Consider the following 20,921-nt stretch of genomic DNA (forward strand, 5'->3'; position numbering starts at 1 on the left):
AAAAGGAAATTAGTAAAAATAAATGTTTTAAGGAAAAGATTGGTGGTGTTTTTCTTTCTCCTGAAAATACTAATAATATGAACAAATGAGAAAAAAAAGACACTCATGAACAAAAGGGAGAAGAACAAATACAGGAAAAAAAAAACTATGAATTGCCACAAAATGCAACAGCGAAAGCATACAACCCTGTCCATCTTAAATCAATCACCCATTCAAAGTAAAGACAATATAGGCTATCTCAGCAGAATGAATGGCCAAGTAAAATGTCAGGTCCTGAAATATTTCCATTATTTCCCTATACTCAGATCATTTTCTTTGGACTGTTATAGGTTTAGGGTTAGTTTAGGGGTGGGGGGTATTGAGTTGTTGAGCTGATATGGAAGGACCAGGAAGCAGTGGTGGACGTGATTTCCTGATGTGCTGTAGAGGAAGGCCGCACTGACAATGAATCCTCATTCACTACGTAGTTTTTTGCTTATTACTGTTTATATTGTTTTTATTTTTGTACATGCTCATACTATGTGATTGACTAGCAGTTTTGGAAGTTGGTTCATCACTGAATACGGACATTTGCTCTGCTTCCCGGAGCACTTGCTGTGATTCCTTTGTCCTGCCACTGATTTGTTTACCAATACGCAGACGGGGAAAGAAGAGAGGTAACCGTGCCGGTATCCTATGTAGATCTCGGACGAGATACTGCAATCCGCCGTTACCGAACATTTTACTTAGAAATGTTCAATCGCTGGACAATCAAATGGACAAACTACAGGCACAGATTAACTTCTAGCAGGACATTGCGAACTGCTGCATGCTGGCCTAAAGACGCATGTCATCTGGACTACGTTACATCACAGACTAAAAATGGAGAAACAGCAATGAACACCTATGCACTATTTGAAGCGACCAACACCATTCCTTCTGGAAGGCTTGCTGAGGACCAGGATGACTGCACTCTGTCCCTAGCCGTGGCCGACGTGAGGAATAGCTTTTAAAAGAGTGAACCCTCAGAAGTCCCCAGGGCCAGATCGGTTTCCAGGCCGAGTCCTCAGGGGGTGCACCGAACAGCTAGAGGAGGTTTTCACCTCTATATTCAACCTCTCCCTGACTCTGGCTGCAGTCCCCACCTGCTTCAAGCAGACCAACCATTGTTCCTGTACTGAAGAAACCTTCCATCACCTGTCTGAATGACTACCGCCATCTAGCACTGACTTCAATCATCATGAAGCGCTTTGAGCGGGTGGTCAGAACCCACACCAACTCCAACCTTCCTGACCAATTTCTATTTGCATACCATCCTAACAGATCTACAGATGATGCCATCGCCCTCTCCCACCTGGAAAAAAGCAACACATACGTGGATGTCAGCTCAGCATTCAACACTATTGTGCCTGCTAAGCTTGTTCCTAAGCTCAGGACCCTGGGTCTTAACCCCTCCCTTTGTATTTGGATCCTGGACCTCCTGACAGGCAGACCCCAGGTGGTGAGAATGGGCAACCTCACCTCCTCTGCACTGACCCTGAGAATTGGAGCCACCCAGGGCAGCAATCTCAGTCCCCTCCTGTACTCTGTGTCCATGCATAACTGTGTGGTCACATGCAGCTCCAACATCATCCTTAAGTTTGCGAACAACACAACCATCCTGGGTCTCAGGATGAACCATGCTACATGGTACCAGGACAACAACCTCTCTCTCAACGTCTGCAAAAATAACTGGATGATCGTGGACGTCAGGAAGCAGCAGAGGGGGGATCATGCCCCCATACACATCGATGGAGCTGAAGTAGAAAGAGTCTCCGACATCAAGTTCCTCAATGTGTTCATCAAAGATTACTTCACCTGATCCATACAAGCAGACTCGGCGGTAAAAACTGCCCAAAAGTGACTATACTTAAGAAGTTTGGCATGTCTGCAAACACTCACCAGGTTTTACAGGTGCACCATTGAGAGCATCCTCTCAGGCTGCATTACTGTCTGGTATGGCAGCAGCTCCGCTGCTGATCGCAGGTCCCTCCAGAGGGTGGTGAAGTCTGCAGAGCGTGTGATAGGCTGCCATCATACTTCTGTGCAAGGCATCTCCACACACGATGCCTCAGGAAAGCACAGAACATCATAAAAGACTACAGCCACCAGGCTATGATCTGTCCACTACCAACTACTGATGCTACCGGAGTATCAGGGCACACACTTCCAGACTCACATAAGGTTTCTCAACCAGCATCACTGATCAATGATCATATTGACCACATGATTGATCACATTTTTAATTCTCTGATAACATATTTTAATGTACCATTCATAGGCATATTACACATATATTTATATTTATAATATTAAATATTTCTATCCATATTTTCCATATACCCCATTCTACACTCTTTTGAATTGCTGCTAGTTTACATTGTTATGTATATTTTTGCTTTATATATTTCTTAAAACTTACTGTGTAGATGCCGTGTGCAATCACACAAAAATGTCAATGTTCAGAATGACGCAAAGTTATTCGGTGCATTTGATAAATAAAATACTTTGAATACTGTAGTGGGGAGGAGAGATTCTGCTGGAGTGAGAGGAGTGAGTAATTGAGACATCAACACCACATTCATTGATAAAGGTAACCTAATTTAACAAATTAAACAAAAAAATTACTCTATGAAAGTCTGGTGTTGGTTTGGGCTTAACCAATTGTAGTAACATCATGTCAAGTTCAAAAGACCTATCCGAGGCCCTCAGAATAAATATTATTTATTCCATGAGTCAGAGAGGTTAACGAGCCATTTCCAAGCAATTTGAAGTATGTCACTCCACTGTCTGACGATCATCAGTGAATGGAGAAAAACTGCAGACAGGTTGTTCAACATAAATCAAACCAAAACCTGAGGGAAATATGGAACTTACAGGCCTTCTTTGTCACAATCAATGTCAAAGGTGATGAATCAACTGTCAGAAAAAGCAAAATCTACATGGGATGTCAGGAAGGAAGAAGCCTCTGCTCTTGAACTTGAATATAAAGACACAATCCACGATTGTCTTACAACATCTGGGAAAAACAACCCCAATTTGTAATAAAAACATTACAAAGGACACAAAAAAAAAGAAAATGCATACTTTTTATTCTACAAATCTTGTTCATTTAACAAAAACTGTAAAGACAAGTCAACCTCTTCATTCTGTAGCATGTGGCACCTCCATTAGTAGTCATAGGTTAGGTTTTAGTGACTATAGTAAATGTAAATGTTTCATATAGCCACTAATCAGTCTCTGACATCTATTTTGAGGTATCCTCCTTACACAACTAAGTGAGGTTTGAGGGATGTCTGACATGTACTGCCGCCTTTTTTGATAGATTTTCTAGAATGCTTTGGGCCGCTGTCTCGAAAAGATATATTGCTGAAGCTAGAACGAAAATGTGACTAATGGACACATGTTCAAGAATCTCCTGGTATACCTCAGAATCCATGGTTCCCTTGATGATGTACAGTCGATCAGGTGCACAGAAAAAGCAGCCCCAAATCTTGACATTCCAACCACCATGCTTGATTGTTGGAATAAGGTTATTTTGGTGGTAGGTAGTGTTGGGTTTTTGCCAAACATATAGGTTTTTATTGTGTGGAATTATATGAACTTATATTTCATTGGAAGTTAAATTTGGCTAGATAATGAGAACAACAGAAACGTCTGTGTTTAGATTCTCTCTCTGTAGGTCACGCTCTGCCAAACTCAGGAATGGGAATGGGGTTCACGTAGAGATATTATCCAGGCTAGGTAGACATGCCCTTCAAGGTATATACCAGCTAGCAACCATTCTTACAGTGAGATTGAGTTGATGAACGACGAGGCTACATGTATTACGATAATATTCAATATCCATCCATCTTCTTCCGCTTATCCGGGGCCAGGTCGCGGGGGCAGCAGTCTAAGCAGGGATGCCCAGACTTCCCTCTCCCCAGACACTTCCTCTAGCTCTTCCGGGGGGACACCGAGGCGTTCCCAGGCCAGCCGGGAGACATAGTCCCTCCAGCGTGTCCTAGGTCTTCCCCGGGGTCTCCTCCCGGTGGGACGGGACCGGAACACCTTCCCAGGAAGGCGTTCCGGAGGCATCCGAAAAAGATGCCCAAGCCACCTCAGCTGACCCCTCTCGATGTGGAGGAGCAGTGGCTCTACTCTGAGCTCCTCCCGGGTGACCGAGCTTCTCACCCTATCTCTAAGGGATCGCCCAGCCACCCTGCGGAGAAAACTCATTTCGGCCGCCTGTATCCGGGATCTTGTCCTTTCGGTCATGACCCAAAGCTCATGACCATAGGTGAGAGTAGGAACGTAGATTGACTGGTAAATCGAGAGCTTCGCCTTGCGGCTCAGCTCTTTCTTCACCACGACAGACCGATACATCGACTGCATTACCGATCCGTCTGTCAATCTCCCGTTCCATCCTTCCCTCACTCGTGAACAAGACCCCTAGATACTTAAACTCCTCCACTTGAGGCAGGCACTCTCCACCAACCTGAAGTGGGCAAGCCACCCTTTTCCGACTGAGGACCATGGCCTCGGATTTGGAGGTACTGATTTTCATCCCCACCGCTTCACACTCGGCTGCAAACCGTCCCAGTGCATGCTGAAGGTCCTGGTTAGAAGGGGCCAACACGACAACATCATCTGCAAAGAGCAGAGACGAAATCGTGTGGTCCCCAAACCTGACACCCTCCGGCCCCTGGCTGCGCCTAGAAATTCTGTCCATAAAAATTACAAACAGAACCGGTGACAAAGGGCAGCCCTGCCGGAGTCCAACATGCACTGGGAACAAATCTGACTTACTGCCGGCAATGCGGACCAAGCTCCTGCTTCGGTTGTATAGGGACCTGACAGCCCTTAGCAAAGGACCCAGGACCCCATATTCCCCAAGCACCCTCCACAAGATGCCGCGAGGTACACAGTCGAATGCCTTCTCCAAATCCACAAAACACATGTGGATTGGTTGGGCAAACTCCCATGAACCCTCCAACACCCCGTAGAGGGTATAGAGCTGGTCCAGTGTTCCACGGCCCGGACGAAAACCACACTGTTCCTCCTGAATCCGAGGTTCTACTATCGGCCGTATTCTCCTCTCCAGAACCCTGGCATAGACTTTCCCGGGCAGGCTGAGAAGTGTGATCCCCCTATAGTTGGAACACACCCTCCGGTCCCCCTTCTTAAAAAGAGGGACCACCACCCCGGTCTGCCATCCCAGAGGCACTGTCCCCGACCGCCACGCGATGTTGCACAGGCGTGTCAACCAAGACACCCCCACAACATCCAGAGACTTGAGGTACTCAGGGCGGATCTCATCCACCCCCGTTGCCTTGCCACCGAGGAGTTTCTTGACCACCTCTGTGACTTCAGCCCGGGTGATGGACGAGTCCACCTCTGAGCCCTCATCCTCTGCTTCCTCAATGGAAGACATGTCAGCGGGATTGAGGAGATCCTCGAAGTACTCCTTCCACCGCCCAACGACATCCTCAGTTGAGGTCAACAGCTGCCCACCTCTACTGTAAACAGCGTTGGTAGGGCACTGTTTCCCTCTCCTGAGGCGCCGGATGGTTTGCCAGAATCTCTTCGAGGCCAGCCGATAGTCCTTCTCCATGGCCTCACCGAACTCCTCCCAGGCCCGAGTTTTTGCCTCCACAACCACCCGGGCTGCAGCCCGCTTGGCCTGTCGGTACCCGTCAGCTGCCTCAGGAGTCCCACAAGCCAACCAGGCCTGATAGGACTCCTTCTTCAGCTTGACGGCATCCCTTACTTCCGGTGTCCACCACCGGGTTCGGGGATTGCCGCCTCGACAGGCACCGGAGACCTTACGGCCACAGCTCCGAGCGGCCGCTTCGACAATGGCGGTGGAGAACATGGTCCACTCGGACTCAATATCTCCAACCTCCCTCGGGATCCAGTCGAAGCTCTGCCGGAGGTGGGAGTTAAAGATCTCTCTGACAGGAGACTCGGCCAGACGTTCCCAGCAGACCCTTACAGTACGCTTGGGCCTGCCGAGTCTGTCCAGCTTCCTCCCCCGCCATCGGATCCAACTCACCACCAGGTGGTGATCAGTTGACAGCTCCGCCCCTCTCTTCACCCGAGTGTCCAAGACATACGGCCGCAGGTCAGATGAGACGACAACAAAGTCAATCATCGACCTGCGGCCTAGGGTGTCCTGGTGCCACGTGCACTGATGGACACCCTTATGCTTGAACATGGTGTTCGTTATGGACAAACTGTGACTAGCACAGAAGTCCAATAACTGAACACCACTCGGGTTCAGATCAGGGGGGCCGTTCCTCCCAATCACGCCCCTCCAGGTGTCACTGTCGTTGCCCACGTGGGCGTTGAAGTCCCCCAGTAGAACAATAGAGTCCCCAGTCTGAGCACTTTCCAGCACCCCTCCCAGAGACTCCAAGAAGGTCGGGTACTCTGCACTGCCGTTCGGCCCGTAGGCACAAACAACAGTGAGAGACCTATCCCCGACCCGTAGGCGCAGGGAAACGACCCTCTCGTTCACCGGGGTAAACTCCAACACATGGCGGCAGAGCTGGGGAGCTATGAGCAAACCCACACCAGCCCGCCGCCTCTCACCATGGGCAACTCCAGAGTGGTGAAGAGTCCATCCTCTCTCAAGGAGTGTGGTTCCAGAGCCCAAGCCGTGCGTAGAGGTGATCCCGACTACCTCTAATCGGAACCTCTCAACCTCACGCACTAACTCAGGCTCCTTCCCCGCCAGCGAGGTGACATTCCACGTCCCTAGAGCCAGTTTCCGTGTCCAGAGATCGGGTTGTCTAGGCCCCTGCCTTCGACTGCCGCCCGATCCTCTTTGCACCGGCCCCTTATGGTCCCTCCTGTGGGTGGTGAGCCCACGGGAGGGCGGCCCCACGTCACCCGTTCGGGCTGAGCCCGGCCGGGCCCCATGGGGGAAGGCCCGGCCACCAGGCGCTCGCATTCGAGCCCCAACCCCGGGCCTGGCTCCGGGGTGGGGCCCCGGCTGCGCCATACCGGGCGCCGTCACGGTACTCAAAATTTTATTCTTCATTAAGGGGTTTTGAACCGCTCTTAGTCTGACCCGTCGCCTAAGACCTGTTTGCCTTGGGAGACCCTACCAGGGGCATATAGCCCCAGACAACATAGCTCCTAGGGTCACTCGGGTACTCAAACCCCTCCACCACGTTAAGGTGGCAGTTCTTGGAGGGTAATATTCAATAAACACATTGAATTGCTTTCTGCCTTGAATCTTGACGGGTGCGTGCTAAACCAAAGTGACCAATATACGAAAACGCCAATATTCTTACAAGTGTGACCAAAAAGTTCAATTTCGAAATTCTCTCTCCAGATAATAGACTGAGTAAACTTCTTGTTTTTCCAGGTGGTCTCAGGACCACTGCAGTGTTTTATCTTTTGACAGCGCAGGCTCCATGAATTTCAGTTCAAGTCAGTGTTCTTATTGTTGAAGCATACACAGTGACCTGAAATGCAGCAAGCAAGCTGTGCAAATCTCCAGATGTTATGTTTAGGTTGACATTAACCTGATCTAATATTTTTTGTGGTGGGTTAGTCTATTTTTAATAACAAGGAAAATATGTGAAATTAAGTGAATAGTGTCACAAACAGGGTGGTGTAGTGCAGTGTTGCATGGACAAGGAACCAGGTGCAGGCAGGGGTAGTCGGTGTTGATACTTTAATTTATAAGAAATAAACAAAACACCAAGCACAAAACACACAAAGCAAAGGGCTGACTAAAGCAGCAAAAACGACAATAAGAAATGACACAAGTACTTACAAATACCGGCAACACACACGACATCCAAACACGACAAGAACAATGAGCCACAATGTGGGGAGCAGAGGGGAAACATATATATACACATACAAACGATTCAAATTGGGACCTGGTGTGAAGGATTGAAAACATGTGACAGTCCGGGATGTGTTCGTGAGAATATGGGAACTTGTGGAAATATGGCACGGTGGCGCTGCTGCTCACCGCACCATGACAGTACCCCCCCCCCAAAGGCCCGGCCACCGGACGGGCCAAGACGAACCCCAGCCCAAGGGAGGGGGGGCGGGGCAGCACAGTACCCCCATCGGCACAAACCCGCCGAGGGGGCGGAACAGCCGAGACTAACCAGGGTGGCGGAGCCGTCGGGACAGGCCGGGGAGGCAGAACCGGCCGAAGATCAGGAGCCGGCGGAGGGTCAGGAGCCGGGAGAGCCGACGGAGGGTCGGTGGCCGGCGGAGGGTCAGAGGCCGGGAGAGCCGACGGAGGGTCGGTGGCCGACGGAGGGTCAGAGGCCGGGAGAGCCGACGGAGGGTCGGTGGCCGGCGGAGGGTCGGTAGCCGGCGGAGGGTCGGTAGCCGGGAGAGCCGACGGAGGGTCGGTGGCCGGCGGAGGGTCGGTAGCCGGCGGAGGGTCGGTAGCCGGCGGAGGGTCGGTAGCCGGGAGAGCCGACGGAGGGTCGGTGGCCGACGGAGGGTCGGTGGCCGGGAGAGCCGACGGAGGGTCGGTGGCCGGGAGAGCCGACGGAGGGTCGGTGGCCGGAAGAGCCGAAGGAGGGTCGGTGGCCGGAAGAGCCGAAGGAGGCGCCGGGGCGGCCGGGACAGGAGGGCGGTGGCAGCCAAACCCCGGCAAGCTCAGGCGGTGCAGGCCACTCCTCCTCGGCCTCAGGCGGTGCAGGCCACTCCTCCTCGGCCTCAGGCGGTGCAGGCCACTCCTCCTCGGCCTCAGGCGGTGCAGGCCACTCCTCCTCGGCCTCAGGCGGTGCAGGCCACTCCTCCTCGGCCTCAGGCGGTGCAGGCCACTCCTCCTCGGCCTCAGGCGGTGCAGGCCACTCCTCCTCGGCCTCAGGCGGTGCAGGCCACTCCTCCTCGGCCTCAGGCGGTGCAGGCCACTCCTCCTCGGCCTCAGGCGGTGCAGGCCACTCCTCCTCGGCCTCAGGCGGTGCAGGCTGCTGCCACTGGCAGGAAGGAGGCGCTGGCTGCTGCTCCAATGCAGCAGGGGGCGCTGACTGCCGCTGCTGGCAGGTAGGAGGCGCTGGCTGCTGCTCCAATGCAGCAGGGGGCGCTGACTGCCGCTGCTGGCAGGTAGGAGGCGCTGGCTGCTGCTCCAATGCAGCAGGGGGCGCTGACTGCCGCTGCTGGCAGGTAGGAGGCGCTGGCTGCTGCTCCAAAGCAGCAGTGGGCAATCGGCGCCGTGGCGCAGGGACAGGGGCAGCGGAAGGCCGCGGAGCAGGAAGCGGTGTGCGCCTAATTGCCAGCCTACAGCCTGGCCAGCCTGCACGGGGTCGAGGAGGCACCGGACATAGAGGGGGCGCCGTCGGGACTTCCCCCGGGCACCCACTCAGCCCCTCCCTAAAATTTTCCTGGGGGGACCTCGGGCTGAGCTTTGGGCACCTTGCCCTCTTCTGTGCTTTCCCAGACGAAGGGAAGATGTCCCTCCGCAGACGGAATGGGTACCGGGCCAGCAGCTCCTTTGTGCTGGTGATGGCCCGTTGTCTGCACGCCTCCGCGAGTACACGCTCGACACGCTCCACCGTAAAGGGAGCTTCCCGCTCCATGTCTCGGTAGAGGAACGTGCCGAGCATGCATGAGAGGAGGCGGCGATTCCATAGGTGGTCCTCCTCCGTCATAGCCTGCGGGTTCCAGATTAGGTGGCTCATTCTGTCACAAACAGGGTGGTGTAGTGCAGTGTTGCATGGACAAGGAACCAGGTGCAGGCAGGGGTAGTCGGTGTTGATACTTTAATTTATAAGAAATAAACAAAACACCAAGCACAAAACACACAAAGCAAAGGGCTGACTAAAGCAGCAAAAACGACAATAAGAAATGACACAAGTACTTACAAATACCGGCAACACACACGACATCCAAACACGACAAGAACAATGAGCCACAATGTGGGGAGCAGAGGGGAAACATATATATACACATACAAACGATTCAAATTGGGACCTGGTGTGAAGGATTGAAAACATGTGACAGTCCGGGATGTGTTCGTGAGAATATGGGAACTTGTGGAAATATGGCACGGTGGCGCTGCTGCTCACCGCACCATGACAAATAGAGTGCCCTCCATAATTATTACCCTTCTTGTTTGAGCAGAGGTAAGCAGAAAAGGCTATGAAATTTTTTTATTTAATCTGGTCTTACACTGAAAATGAAAGAAATCTAACCTTTTACAATATGTTAATAAGAAAGACATTAGTTTATTAGTGTACAGAAATCCAAGTGTCACAAATATTGGCGCAACTAGACTTTACTATTCAGGTTGATCTGTCATCTGAATGGAGTCACTGATGAGAATGTGTGTGAATACAATGTAGTGGGGAGACTCAATAAAAGTGGCCCTGCTAGTCAAAAATAATCTGCTGTTCAAAAGTTTGAGGTCACTTTCCTGGTTTCCCATGAAAACATGCATGAAATTTGTTTGAATAGGGAAAATAGCAAAATGATTAGGAAATATTGTCATTGACAAGGTTAGATTTTTAACTGAAATAAGTTTAATTCAAACTTTGCTTTCAACAAACTATCCTCCATTTGCGGCAATTACAGCCTTACATACGTTTGGCATTCTATTTGTCAATTTTGTTGAAGTAATCTGAAGTAATCATGCTTCCTGAAGCACCTCCCAGAAATTGGATTGACTTGATGGGCACTACTAATACGGTCAAGCTGCTCCCACAGCAGCTCAATAGGGTTGAGATCCGGTGACTGTGCTGGCCACTCCATTGTAGACAGAATACAGGCTGACCACTTCTTCCCCTAAATAGTTCTTGCATACAGTAGTTTGGAGCTGTGCTTTGGGTCATTGTCCTGCTGTAGGAGGAAATCTTTTTATTGGCCAGTCTGAGATATGTCTTTTTCTTTGTAACTCTGCCTACAAGGCCAGCATCCCAGACTCACCTCTTCACTGTTGACATTGAGACTGGTGTTTTAAAGGTACTATTTAATGTTAATGAAGCTGCCAGTTGAGGACCTGTGAGGCATTAGATTTCTTGTTTGATTTGTCAAACTAGACACTCTAATGTATTTGTCTCCTTGCTGAGTTCTGCACCGGAGCCTCCTACTGCTCCTTTTATTCTGGTTAGAGACAGTTTGTGCTGTTCTGTGAATTGAGTAGTACACAGCGTTGCATGAGATCTTCAGTTTCTTGCATGTAATAGCTTTAATTTCCCAGAACAAGAATAGACTGACGACTTACGGAAGAAAGTTATTTGTTTCTAGACATGTTTCTGAGCCTGTAATCGAACCCACAATTGCTGATGCTCCAGATACTTGTCTAAAGGCCAGTTTTATTGCTTCTTCATCAGTACAACCATTTTCAGCTGTGCTGACATAATAACATCATCGATCATTTAGCCTTTCACAATTATAAACATGTACAGTGGGGAGAACACTGTACATGTTTATACACTGTATTTGATACAATGCCGATTTCGCACGTTTTCCCACTTACAAAGCATCTAGAAGTCTGTATTTTTTATCATAGGTAATCTTCAACTGTGAGTGACTGAATCTAAAACAGAAATCCAGAACATCAGAAAAGCAGAACTTAATATTTGGTACAGAAATCTTTGTTTGCAATTACAGAGATCATACGTTTCCTGTAGTTCTTGACCAGGTTTGCACACACTGCAGCAGGGATTTTGGCCCACTCCTCCATACAGACCTTCTCCAGATCCTTCAGGTTTCAGGGCTGTCGCTGGGCAATATGGACTTTCAGCTCCCTCCAAAGATTTTCTATTGGGTTCAGGTCGGGAGACTGGCTAGGCCACTCCAGGACTTTGAGATGCTTCTTACGGAGCCACTCCTTAGTTGCCCTGGCTGTGTGTTGGGTCGTTGTTATGCTGGAAGACCCAGCCATGACCCATCTTCAATGCTCTTACTGAGGGAAGGAGGTTGTTGGCCAAGATCCCGCGATACATGGCCCCATCCATCCTCCCCTCAATACGGTGCAGTCATCCTGTCCCCTTTGCAGAAAAGCATCCCCAAAGAATGATGTTTCCACCCCCATGCATCACGGTTGGGATGGTGTTCTTGGGGTTGAACTCATCCTTCTTCCTCCTCCAAACACGGCGAGTGGAGTTTAGACCAAAAAGCTCTATTTTTGTCTCATCAAACCACATGACCTTCTCCCATTCCTCCTCTGGATCGTCCAGATGGTCATTGGCAAACTTCAGACGGGCCTGGACATGTGCTGGCTTGAGCAGGGGGACGTTGCATGCACTGCAGGATTTTAATCCATGACGGCGTAGTGTGTTACTAATGGTTTTCTTTGAGGCTGTGGTCCCAGTTCTCTTCAGGTCATTGACCAGGTCCTGCCGTGTAGTTCTGGGCTGATCCCTCACCTTCCTCATGATCATTGATGCCACACGAAGTGAGATCTTGCATGGAGCCCCAGACTGAGGGAGATTGATCATCTTGAACTTCTTCCATTTTCTAATAATGGCACCAACAGTTGTTGCCTTCTCACCAAGCTGCATGCCTATTGTCCTGTAACCCATGCCAGCCTTGTGCAGGTCTACAATTTTATCCCTGATGTCCTTACACAGCTCTCTGGTCTTGGCCATTGTGGAGAGGTTGGAGTCTGTTTGATTGAGTGTGTCCTGTGTGGACAGGTGTCTTTTATACAGGTAACGAGTTCAAACAGGTGCAGTTAATACAGGTAATGAGTGGAGAACAGGAGGGCTTCTAAAAGAAAAACTAACAGGTCTGTGAGAACCGGAATTCTTACTGGTTGGTAGGTGATCAAATACTTATATAATGCAATGCAAATTTATCATTTAAAAAATGGAAATTAATTATTTAAAAATCGTACAATGTGATTTTCTGTTTTTTTTTTTTATTCCGTCTCTCACAGTTGAATTTCTACCGATGATAAAACTTACAGACCTCTACATGCTTTGTAAGTTGGGAAACCTGAAAAATCAGCAGTGTATCAAATACTTGTTCTCCCCACTGTATTAGCAGACACAACGTGCCATTGGAACACAGTACTGATGGTTACTGATAATGGGCCTTAGCAGGCACTGCCTTAGCTAATAATTTTATTCAGAGCTAACCAAAGTGCTAGCTAATTTTGCAAATTTCGTCAGGTGGTTTTGAGGCTGGCCAGACACAAGCAATGAGTAGCCAAGTAGCTAGCGTTAGGTACATAGCTACATTGTCGTAGCTATTACTAAATTATAATGTAATATATATGTATAATGTAATTACTGTACATTAAGTTAAGTACCTTGCTATCAATCCTTGGCTGCGTATTATATATATACCGAGCTAGTTACCTGTGCTTAATTTGTAAATCGAGAAATCCCGGAAACACATTGGGGAGCAAGAGACATGGATCAAGTTAGCAAATCCACAGGAATAGCACATCGGTAGTGCAAATAGTGGACCAAAAAAAGTTACATCTTTTACAATCTTGTCAGGCAGATTTAAGGCTAAAAGAAACTGCAGCAAAATAGGCAACTTTATGAACTCTCTGCCAAATGCTTCTAGTGGAATGTTTACATTAAGGTGACCAGATGTCTGAAATGAAAACCGGGGACATTTCCAGTTTGGCGGTCAATATATCATTAATGTAACCCTAGGTCACTGTAGCAAGCAGGTCCGGGGCCCATAACAGGCAAGCAGTTACACAAAAAGCAAATAATTACAAAAGGTCACATTTATTATTTGGTTCAATAAATAGAAAGAGAAAGTTGGCTTCCAGTGTCTCAATTCAAAAAACAGAAAATAAATAAACTATACAAAAACCATCTCTCCACCTACAACAAAATCAATCTCCCTACAAAAACAGTGGCAAACATTCATACAGCCACCTATAAACAAAAACACATCTCCCAGCCTACCTCCAACATACTACAATTCAACACCTCAAAAATTCAACAGGAACACCAACTATAATATACATCAGTTCCTCTCAGACAAAACATAGAGCATGTGTTCAAGTCACCAACGACCATAATTTATACATTCACTCATTATTTACAGCACACAGGTTAGCAGTTTTCATAAACTGGGACACAGCTACAAGATCTTAAAACCTAACGTACATTGGAAACTTGGACCTGGCCCTACCCAGCCTGTTTGCTCTGCCTTTCACCCACACTCTTGTCTGAACTCCAACCATCAATCTACACTCACCTAAAGGATTATTAGGAACACCATACTAATACTGTGTTTGACCCCCTTTCGCCTTCAGGACTGCCTTAATTCTACGTGGCATTGATTCAACAAGGTGCTGAAAGCATTCTTTAGAAATATTGGCCCATATTGATAGGATAGCATCTTGCAGTTGATGGAGATTTGTGAGATGCACATCCAGGGCACGAAGCTCCCATTCCACCACATCTCCCGTTCCACCACAGTCAGTTTTTGGATGGCGTGCTCAAGACAATTTCACAGTTTCATATTCTCTTAATTTCTTAATAATGGACTTTACTGTGCTCAGGGGGATATTTAATGTCTTGTAAATGTTTAAATGTTTATATTCTACCCCAAATTGGGGAATTTGAAGAAAACCTATTCCGGTTTTGCTTTGAATGGTCTTTTGTTTCCATGTTCTTGTTTTGGTTAGGAATTGTACAAACCAACCGTGTGACCCCAGTGACAGATAAAATGTGGAAAAGTCCAAGGGGGTGAATAACCTTGAGAGACACTGTATATATTTTATGGAATTAGCCTATACAGGGTCATAAAATAAGAAGCTTTTTGTGACTGACTTAAAATGTTCTACTACATGTAAATACTGTATTCAGTAAACAGGGTATATTATGGTTAAAACTGCATTTTAAGATACAAATCCACATCCATTGGATCATAAAAAAGTAATACTGAGGATATCATGACTTTGTTTGTGTCTCTGAGCCCTAACAGAGGTCAGCTGTCCCAGAGCAGCAGAAGAGCTCAGGGGTCTACCAGCAAACACAATCACATTAATGATGTAAATATTGACTCTACGAATTAATGATGACACAAAGGATTAGAGGTTTAGTCATCACATTAAATATGAATGTGTGTTTTAATGATAGGGCATGTGAGAGGGTCAGAGGAGAGCTCTCTCCCTCCTCCTACAGCCAGAGCCAGCTCTAGGCTTAAGAGACATAAGCCGTCGCTTAGGGCCCCAGACCGCCAGGGAGCCCCATACCGAAACGAGAGAGGAGGCACCAAATCAAATTCTGCTTAGGGCCTTCAAAAGGTTAGAGCTGGCACTGCTCACAGCACACACACACGCACACACACACACTAGAAGATTAAAAGACTACAACTTTGTGATCTTTTACCTTCTTAGCAGCATAATTATTTTAATATGATTGACCTAACCCTTAAGGGTTGTGAGCATACAGAAGGAAAGAAGTCCAAGTTTATTCATGCAAAAATAGAGTTTGGTAGCATGGGCAGAGCCATTGAGGCTGTCTGTCTGCATTAAGGAAGTACATTTTCTTTTCTAATGTTTGCAGAAAGCGTTAAGTTAATATTTCATTGTATTGCCATCTACAGTGCTAGACCCCTAAATCAAAAAAGGCATCTTGAAGGCATTCACAAACCGTAGCAGTCAGTTTGAAGTAGACAATGCTCTGATCATTGGTTGATCAATTACATGTCATAGAAATCCCCTCACAGTTCACTACTTTAATGGTGAAAAACCTCACGGACACTTAACACCATGGGCGCTAATGATAGAGTAGTTGGAATACCTAATAATTCCCACAATACAGACAGAGGCTCTACATTTTTACATTGGATGATGTATTGCATATCATACAAATAATACATATTTCTCTGAATAAAATATAAAAATAAACATTAAATAAATATGAGAGATTAATTAATTATGGGACTCATAGATCCTTCACAAAGTGGGCCTCAGTAAATGGTGTCAAGAAAGGAACACTGAATAAAAGTCTGAAAGAAAGTCACACACAAATTCACATTTTACTAATTCAGCCTCTTACCATTTACTTCAATAAAAATAACTATTTTAAAGACGCAAACAGGTCTTTAACTGCCTGTCTTTATCAGAACAGAAGCAGTGACCTCTGGCTTAGAGCTGAGAAAATAACCAATGAGGCCGTTTAGGGATTCTTTCACAATAAGGACAATACCCTTTTGTTCCCCCTAATTATTTGTTCTTAATACGAACAATATTTTACATATTTATTTTCATGGAACAAGGTATCAGTTATCACAACATTCAAGAGAAAACATGGTCATATTTTTCTAAAAACCTATTTTTGCTTTGTCATTATAGAGTATTGTGTGAAGATTGAAGAGGGACATTTTTTTATTAAATCCATTTTAGAAGAAGGCTGTAATGAGACAAAATGTGGAAAAAGAGAAGTAGTCTGAAAACTTTCAGAAAGCATTGTTTCAAAATAGCATGTATTTTCTCAATGGGCCCTTCAAAAAACTTAAATTGTATTTCTCCTTATAAAATTCCACTAAATGACATTGTATTTAATTAAGATCAGTTAATGCAACTAAAATATTTTAACTATAAAGTTTCCCTATCTGTCTTGATAAGTCTCTGACCTAATGAATCTCCTTAGTGAGGTAATTTTACATAACTTTAACTCCCTCACAAATGGACTCCAGAGGTTTTTATAATTTCAGCCAGTAGTTTTGTGTGTTGGATGATGTTAGTCATCAGCAAGGGGCAGTATAACAGCTCACACTTAAAAGGGAGGCAGTAACATACGGACCTGGCAGGAAGAGACCCACAGAGAACCCCTTTTTCACTGGAAGCTGCAAGGTGAATCATTTCTTATTTTGGACCGCCTATTGATTCCTTGTAACATGTTGTGTACAAGTTGATAAATGCTTATTGATTTTGATTTTTGGTTTTGAAATAAATATCACTTTGAGTTTAATTAGTTACAGAGAAAAGATCAGCAGACAGTATTCCCATTTTACTGGGCCCCTGTAGTGAGACTGTAGAATTCAGGTGTCACAGCAAGATATATAATTATTATCAGGTACAGCTGCTTATGTTAGAGTTTGAAAAGAAAGTTTACGTCAACAGAAATCACCTATGACATGCGTACATATCAATGTTGAGCTCTCTTCCCATCCTGGTTCCATGTTCCTCCAGCAGCTGCCCAAATGGCCAACATGTCTGGGCCCCTGGGTCTGGCTGTTGTGCATATGCAGTCTATTCGCCTGGTCATCACAGAGGAGCGTATCTTCAAGATGTTCCTGGTGCTGGGAACCCACCTGCTGTTCCTCAACATTAATCTGGCCATGATGTTCACCCTGTGGATGAAGCCCTCATTCCGCAACACCACCCGCTACATCCTGTTTGCCCACATGCTGTTCAATGACAGCCTTCACCTGGCCATGGGCATGCTTCTCTACACGCTGGGGGCCTTGTACGTGTTAGTGGTGCGCGTTGCCTGCGCCTTCATGGTGTTGCTGTCTAGCAGCACATTCACCAACGCACCCCTCAACCTGGCCGTTATGTCTCTGGAGAGGTACACGGCCATCTGCTTCCCGCTGCGCCACAGCGAGCTAGCCACGACCGGGAGGACCCGGCAGGCTGTGGTTCTGGTGTGGGCCCTGGGCATTGTCAACGTGCTAATTGATGTGTGTGCTCTCTTCCTCGCAGGGCCGTCCTTCTTCTTGTCACCAGCTGTGTGCACCCTTGAGCAGCTGCACACAGCTGGGTGGCAGCAGGAGAAAGGGACGGCCCTGAATACACTGCTGTTCGTGGCGGTGGCGGCTGTGCTGATCTACACCTACGTGGCCATCGTTATGGAAGCCCGGTCAGCCTCATCCTCTGACCCTAGATCGGCCAGGCGGGCCCTGCATACTGTGCTGCTGCATGTGCTCCAGCTGGGCCTGTGTCTCATGTCTTTCCTGTATGTGGAGCTGGAGGCCCTGCTGGCTAAGTTGCCTCCAGCCGTTTTTGTGCAGCTACGCTTCGTGAACTTCTTTGTGGTGCTGATCCTTCCACGCTGCCTAAGTTCCATCATCTACGGCCTGAGGGACGAGGCTTTCAGAGCAGCCTTATGGCAACACTTCACCTGCCGCTCTGTTAGGAGGGTAGGGCTCTCCACTAAAAACTAACACACGCATGCATGCTAAACATCGTTCACGTGTGTTGAAACATGATGAATGAATGATTACATTTGGACTGCGGAAGATCAGAATTAGGGTGCACTTGATATTTACTGATCATTTCAAAAATGTTTTGATTAACAAAAGTTCTTCAAGACTGTTGTCATTAAAAACATTTCATTGGCCTGGGCTACCGGCTGCTGTTTCTGCAAAAACTCTGTTTTATCTTTCCCCTATGTCTCTGTCAATAAATTTAATAACATTTTAATTTAGATAGCAAGTAAATCAGTCACACTTATGAGGTTTTTCAATTTCCTGTAATTAATATCCAACAATGAAGTTTGTGTTTGTGCCTCTTCATTGCACTCAAAAGACAATGATGAGAACACTTTAATTCATGACAGTGAATAAAGAGAATAGAAGCAATCTAATTCATTTGAAATAGTTCATAGAAGTTTGTTTTTATTTTCACATAATGTATGCAACCTTTATTCTCTGGAATAAACATTAACATTAAGAATACACATTAGAATAAGCATTAAAAAATGTCTGTTAACTTTAACAGAAAAAACATAGAAGGTGCATTAATGGATAATAGGATAGGTCACTGCAGTGGATCAGAAAACAATGGAGAGGCTCAGACAATTCTTGTATTTAATTTTTTTTGGGTGCTTTTTCCTACCCATACATGAAAGTTTCTCTAACGTTTTGTGCCAGGGATCAGCAAAGCATGGCGTGCTTTCTCAGGACACCACTTGCATGCAAAGCATATTGACCCAATTTTTTTTATTGCAAATAAATCTGATTATAACTTCATGACTTCTACTACCCTAACATACTGAATTGTAGTCATAACATAGTCCATCATAGTCCCAACTGAAAACATAGTCCATCATAGTCCCAACTGAAAACATAGTCATAACGTAGTCCATCAAGCAATTTCATTTTATATTTAGTGCACATAAGGGTTATGGTCAAAATTATTTTACTTGTACTAATATAATGTTAATAAAAACTCCCAAATACATATGTACGAGATATTTCTGTTTCTCATTTTGGCACACATTACATTTCTATTTCTCATTTTGGCACCCATTTCTAAAGTGTTTCACTTTAAGGTATTGTGGGTAGATACATGACAAGAATATGGAGATAATCAAGGGGTCTGAATACTGTATAGACACTGTATATTCTCACACTGGTTACAGGAACATGACAGCGAGTTCAGTTGACCAAATAGAACATCTTAGGGATGAGATGGTCTGGGCTGTTTGTAACCTGAATCCAACCTGTATCACCATCCAACTTACTGTACGATGCAAATGCATTTGGACAATGTAGAATCCATGTTCTGAAGAATTTAGGCTGTTCTAGATGTAAAGTGTTTTAAATACTTTCACAAAATTAGAATGGTGAAAAATTCATAATGGTGGACTGGTTTATGTTCCTATTGCTCTCACGTGTGTACTCAACAGATGTATCCAAAAAAAACATGTATCTTAGGGCCACTGGTATCATGATGTCACTGTCCTCAGTTCATTTATAAAGGCAGAGCTCAACAGCACAACCCCAATCTGAGGTAAAGGTAGTGCCCATAGTTGTACTGAACACAAAGGTTTGTATTTGAAATTACAATGTACAGATATCTACAAATTAATTGTTAGAACTTAATATGCCACCGATGAATATCAATATACAAATAACAACACACATAACCAAAGTGTTAGCACTTTGAAAACTGTTAATGAAATTCTTATTTTTAGTTGCTTGTAATATGTTCTTCCTCTTTTCCTTTTAAAGGTGTTGAGCATGGCATTAACCAACGAAACCTCTCAGGATAATTTTTTGGGTTATGAACAGATGATAATATTCACGATGAATGAGAGAACCATCGTTAAAATGACTGTGGCAATCCTGTTGGCAGTATTGTTGATGTACATCAATTGTGTGATGATTTTTTCCATGACTAGCAGGGCCACGTTTATGGAAACTTCACGCTACATTTTATTCACGCATATGCTGGTCAATGACTCCATGCAGATGCTGGTCAGCTGCCTTCTGTATGTGTTTGCTTTGGTTTACCTACGTTTGGTTAAGGTTGTCTGTGGTCTGTTTGTCATGTTTAGCTGTGGCATGTCTCGTGTTACACCACTTAATCTGGCTGTGATGTCTCTAGAACGGTATGCTGCCATCTGCCTGCCTCTCCGACACAGCGAAATAGCCACACCTAAAAGAACTGGCATTGCCATTGCTGTCATCTGGTTCATCACATTTATAAATCCTATAATTGATATGCTTTATTCTACAGAAAAGGATGCTGGCTTTTTTGTTACTCCAATATTTTGCACACAGCAGAAGTTATTCATTGCGTTGTGGCAGATGAAGATGTTTGAAGGGATCAATGCTTTTTGGTTTGTAGCAGTGTCTCTCATCATCATTTACACATACATCGCAATAAGTGTAGCAGCCTTGTCTGCTTCTTCTGACAGAATTAAAGCAAGTAAGGCTCACAGGACAGTACTGCTTCACATGGTTCAGTTGGGTCTTTGTCTCTGCTCTCTCCTCTATGCACCCATAGAAAATGCACTGGCCAGTGCTGGCAGTACTGCTCTTTTTGTTAACTTGAGGTACATGAACTTTCTCTTCCTCATCATCATCCAAAAATGTCTGACACCCCTCATCTACGGGCTGAGAGATGACGCTATACGACCCCTGTTCTTACAACACTTACCTTGCAACACTAGAAAGATCAAACATGCTGTGATGGTAAAATAAAAGAGAAGGTGGAATAAAAACCTTTGAGCTGGATCACCTGCTCTGTCAAGGACATCATCCATTGTTGTGTACACAGAATACTC

The 20,921-nt window shown here is 46.0% G+C and overlaps 2 protein-coding genes across 2 annotated transcripts; both read left to right on the forward strand.

Annotated features, from left to right (window-relative positions):
- The first annotated feature begins 17,118 nt into the window (after positions 1 to 17,118).
- LOC105006236 (odorant receptor 131-2-like) lies at positions 17,119 to 18,072 on the forward strand. Its single transcript, XM_010864671.2, has one exon. The coding sequence runs from the start codon at positions 17,119 to 17,121 to the stop codon at positions 18,070 to 18,072; it is 954 nt and encodes a 317-aa protein (XP_010862973.2).
- A 1,866-nt stretch (positions 18,073 to 19,938) lies between these two features.
- LOC109615917 (odorant receptor 131-2-like) lies at positions 19,939 to 20,838 on the forward strand. Its single transcript, XM_020047986.2, has one exon. It carries the CDS (start codon positions 19,939 to 19,941, stop codon positions 20,836 to 20,838), a length of 900 nt encoding a protein of 299 aa, XP_019903545.2.
- The last annotated feature ends 83 nt before the right edge of the window (positions 20,839 to 20,921 follow it).

This window comes from Esox lucius, chromosome 7 (genome assembly GCF_011004845.1).
Source record: "Esox lucius isolate fEsoLuc1 chromosome 7, fEsoLuc1.pri, whole genome shotgun sequence".
NCBI lineage: Eukaryota > Metazoa > Chordata > Actinopteri > Esociformes > Esocidae > Esox > Esox lucius.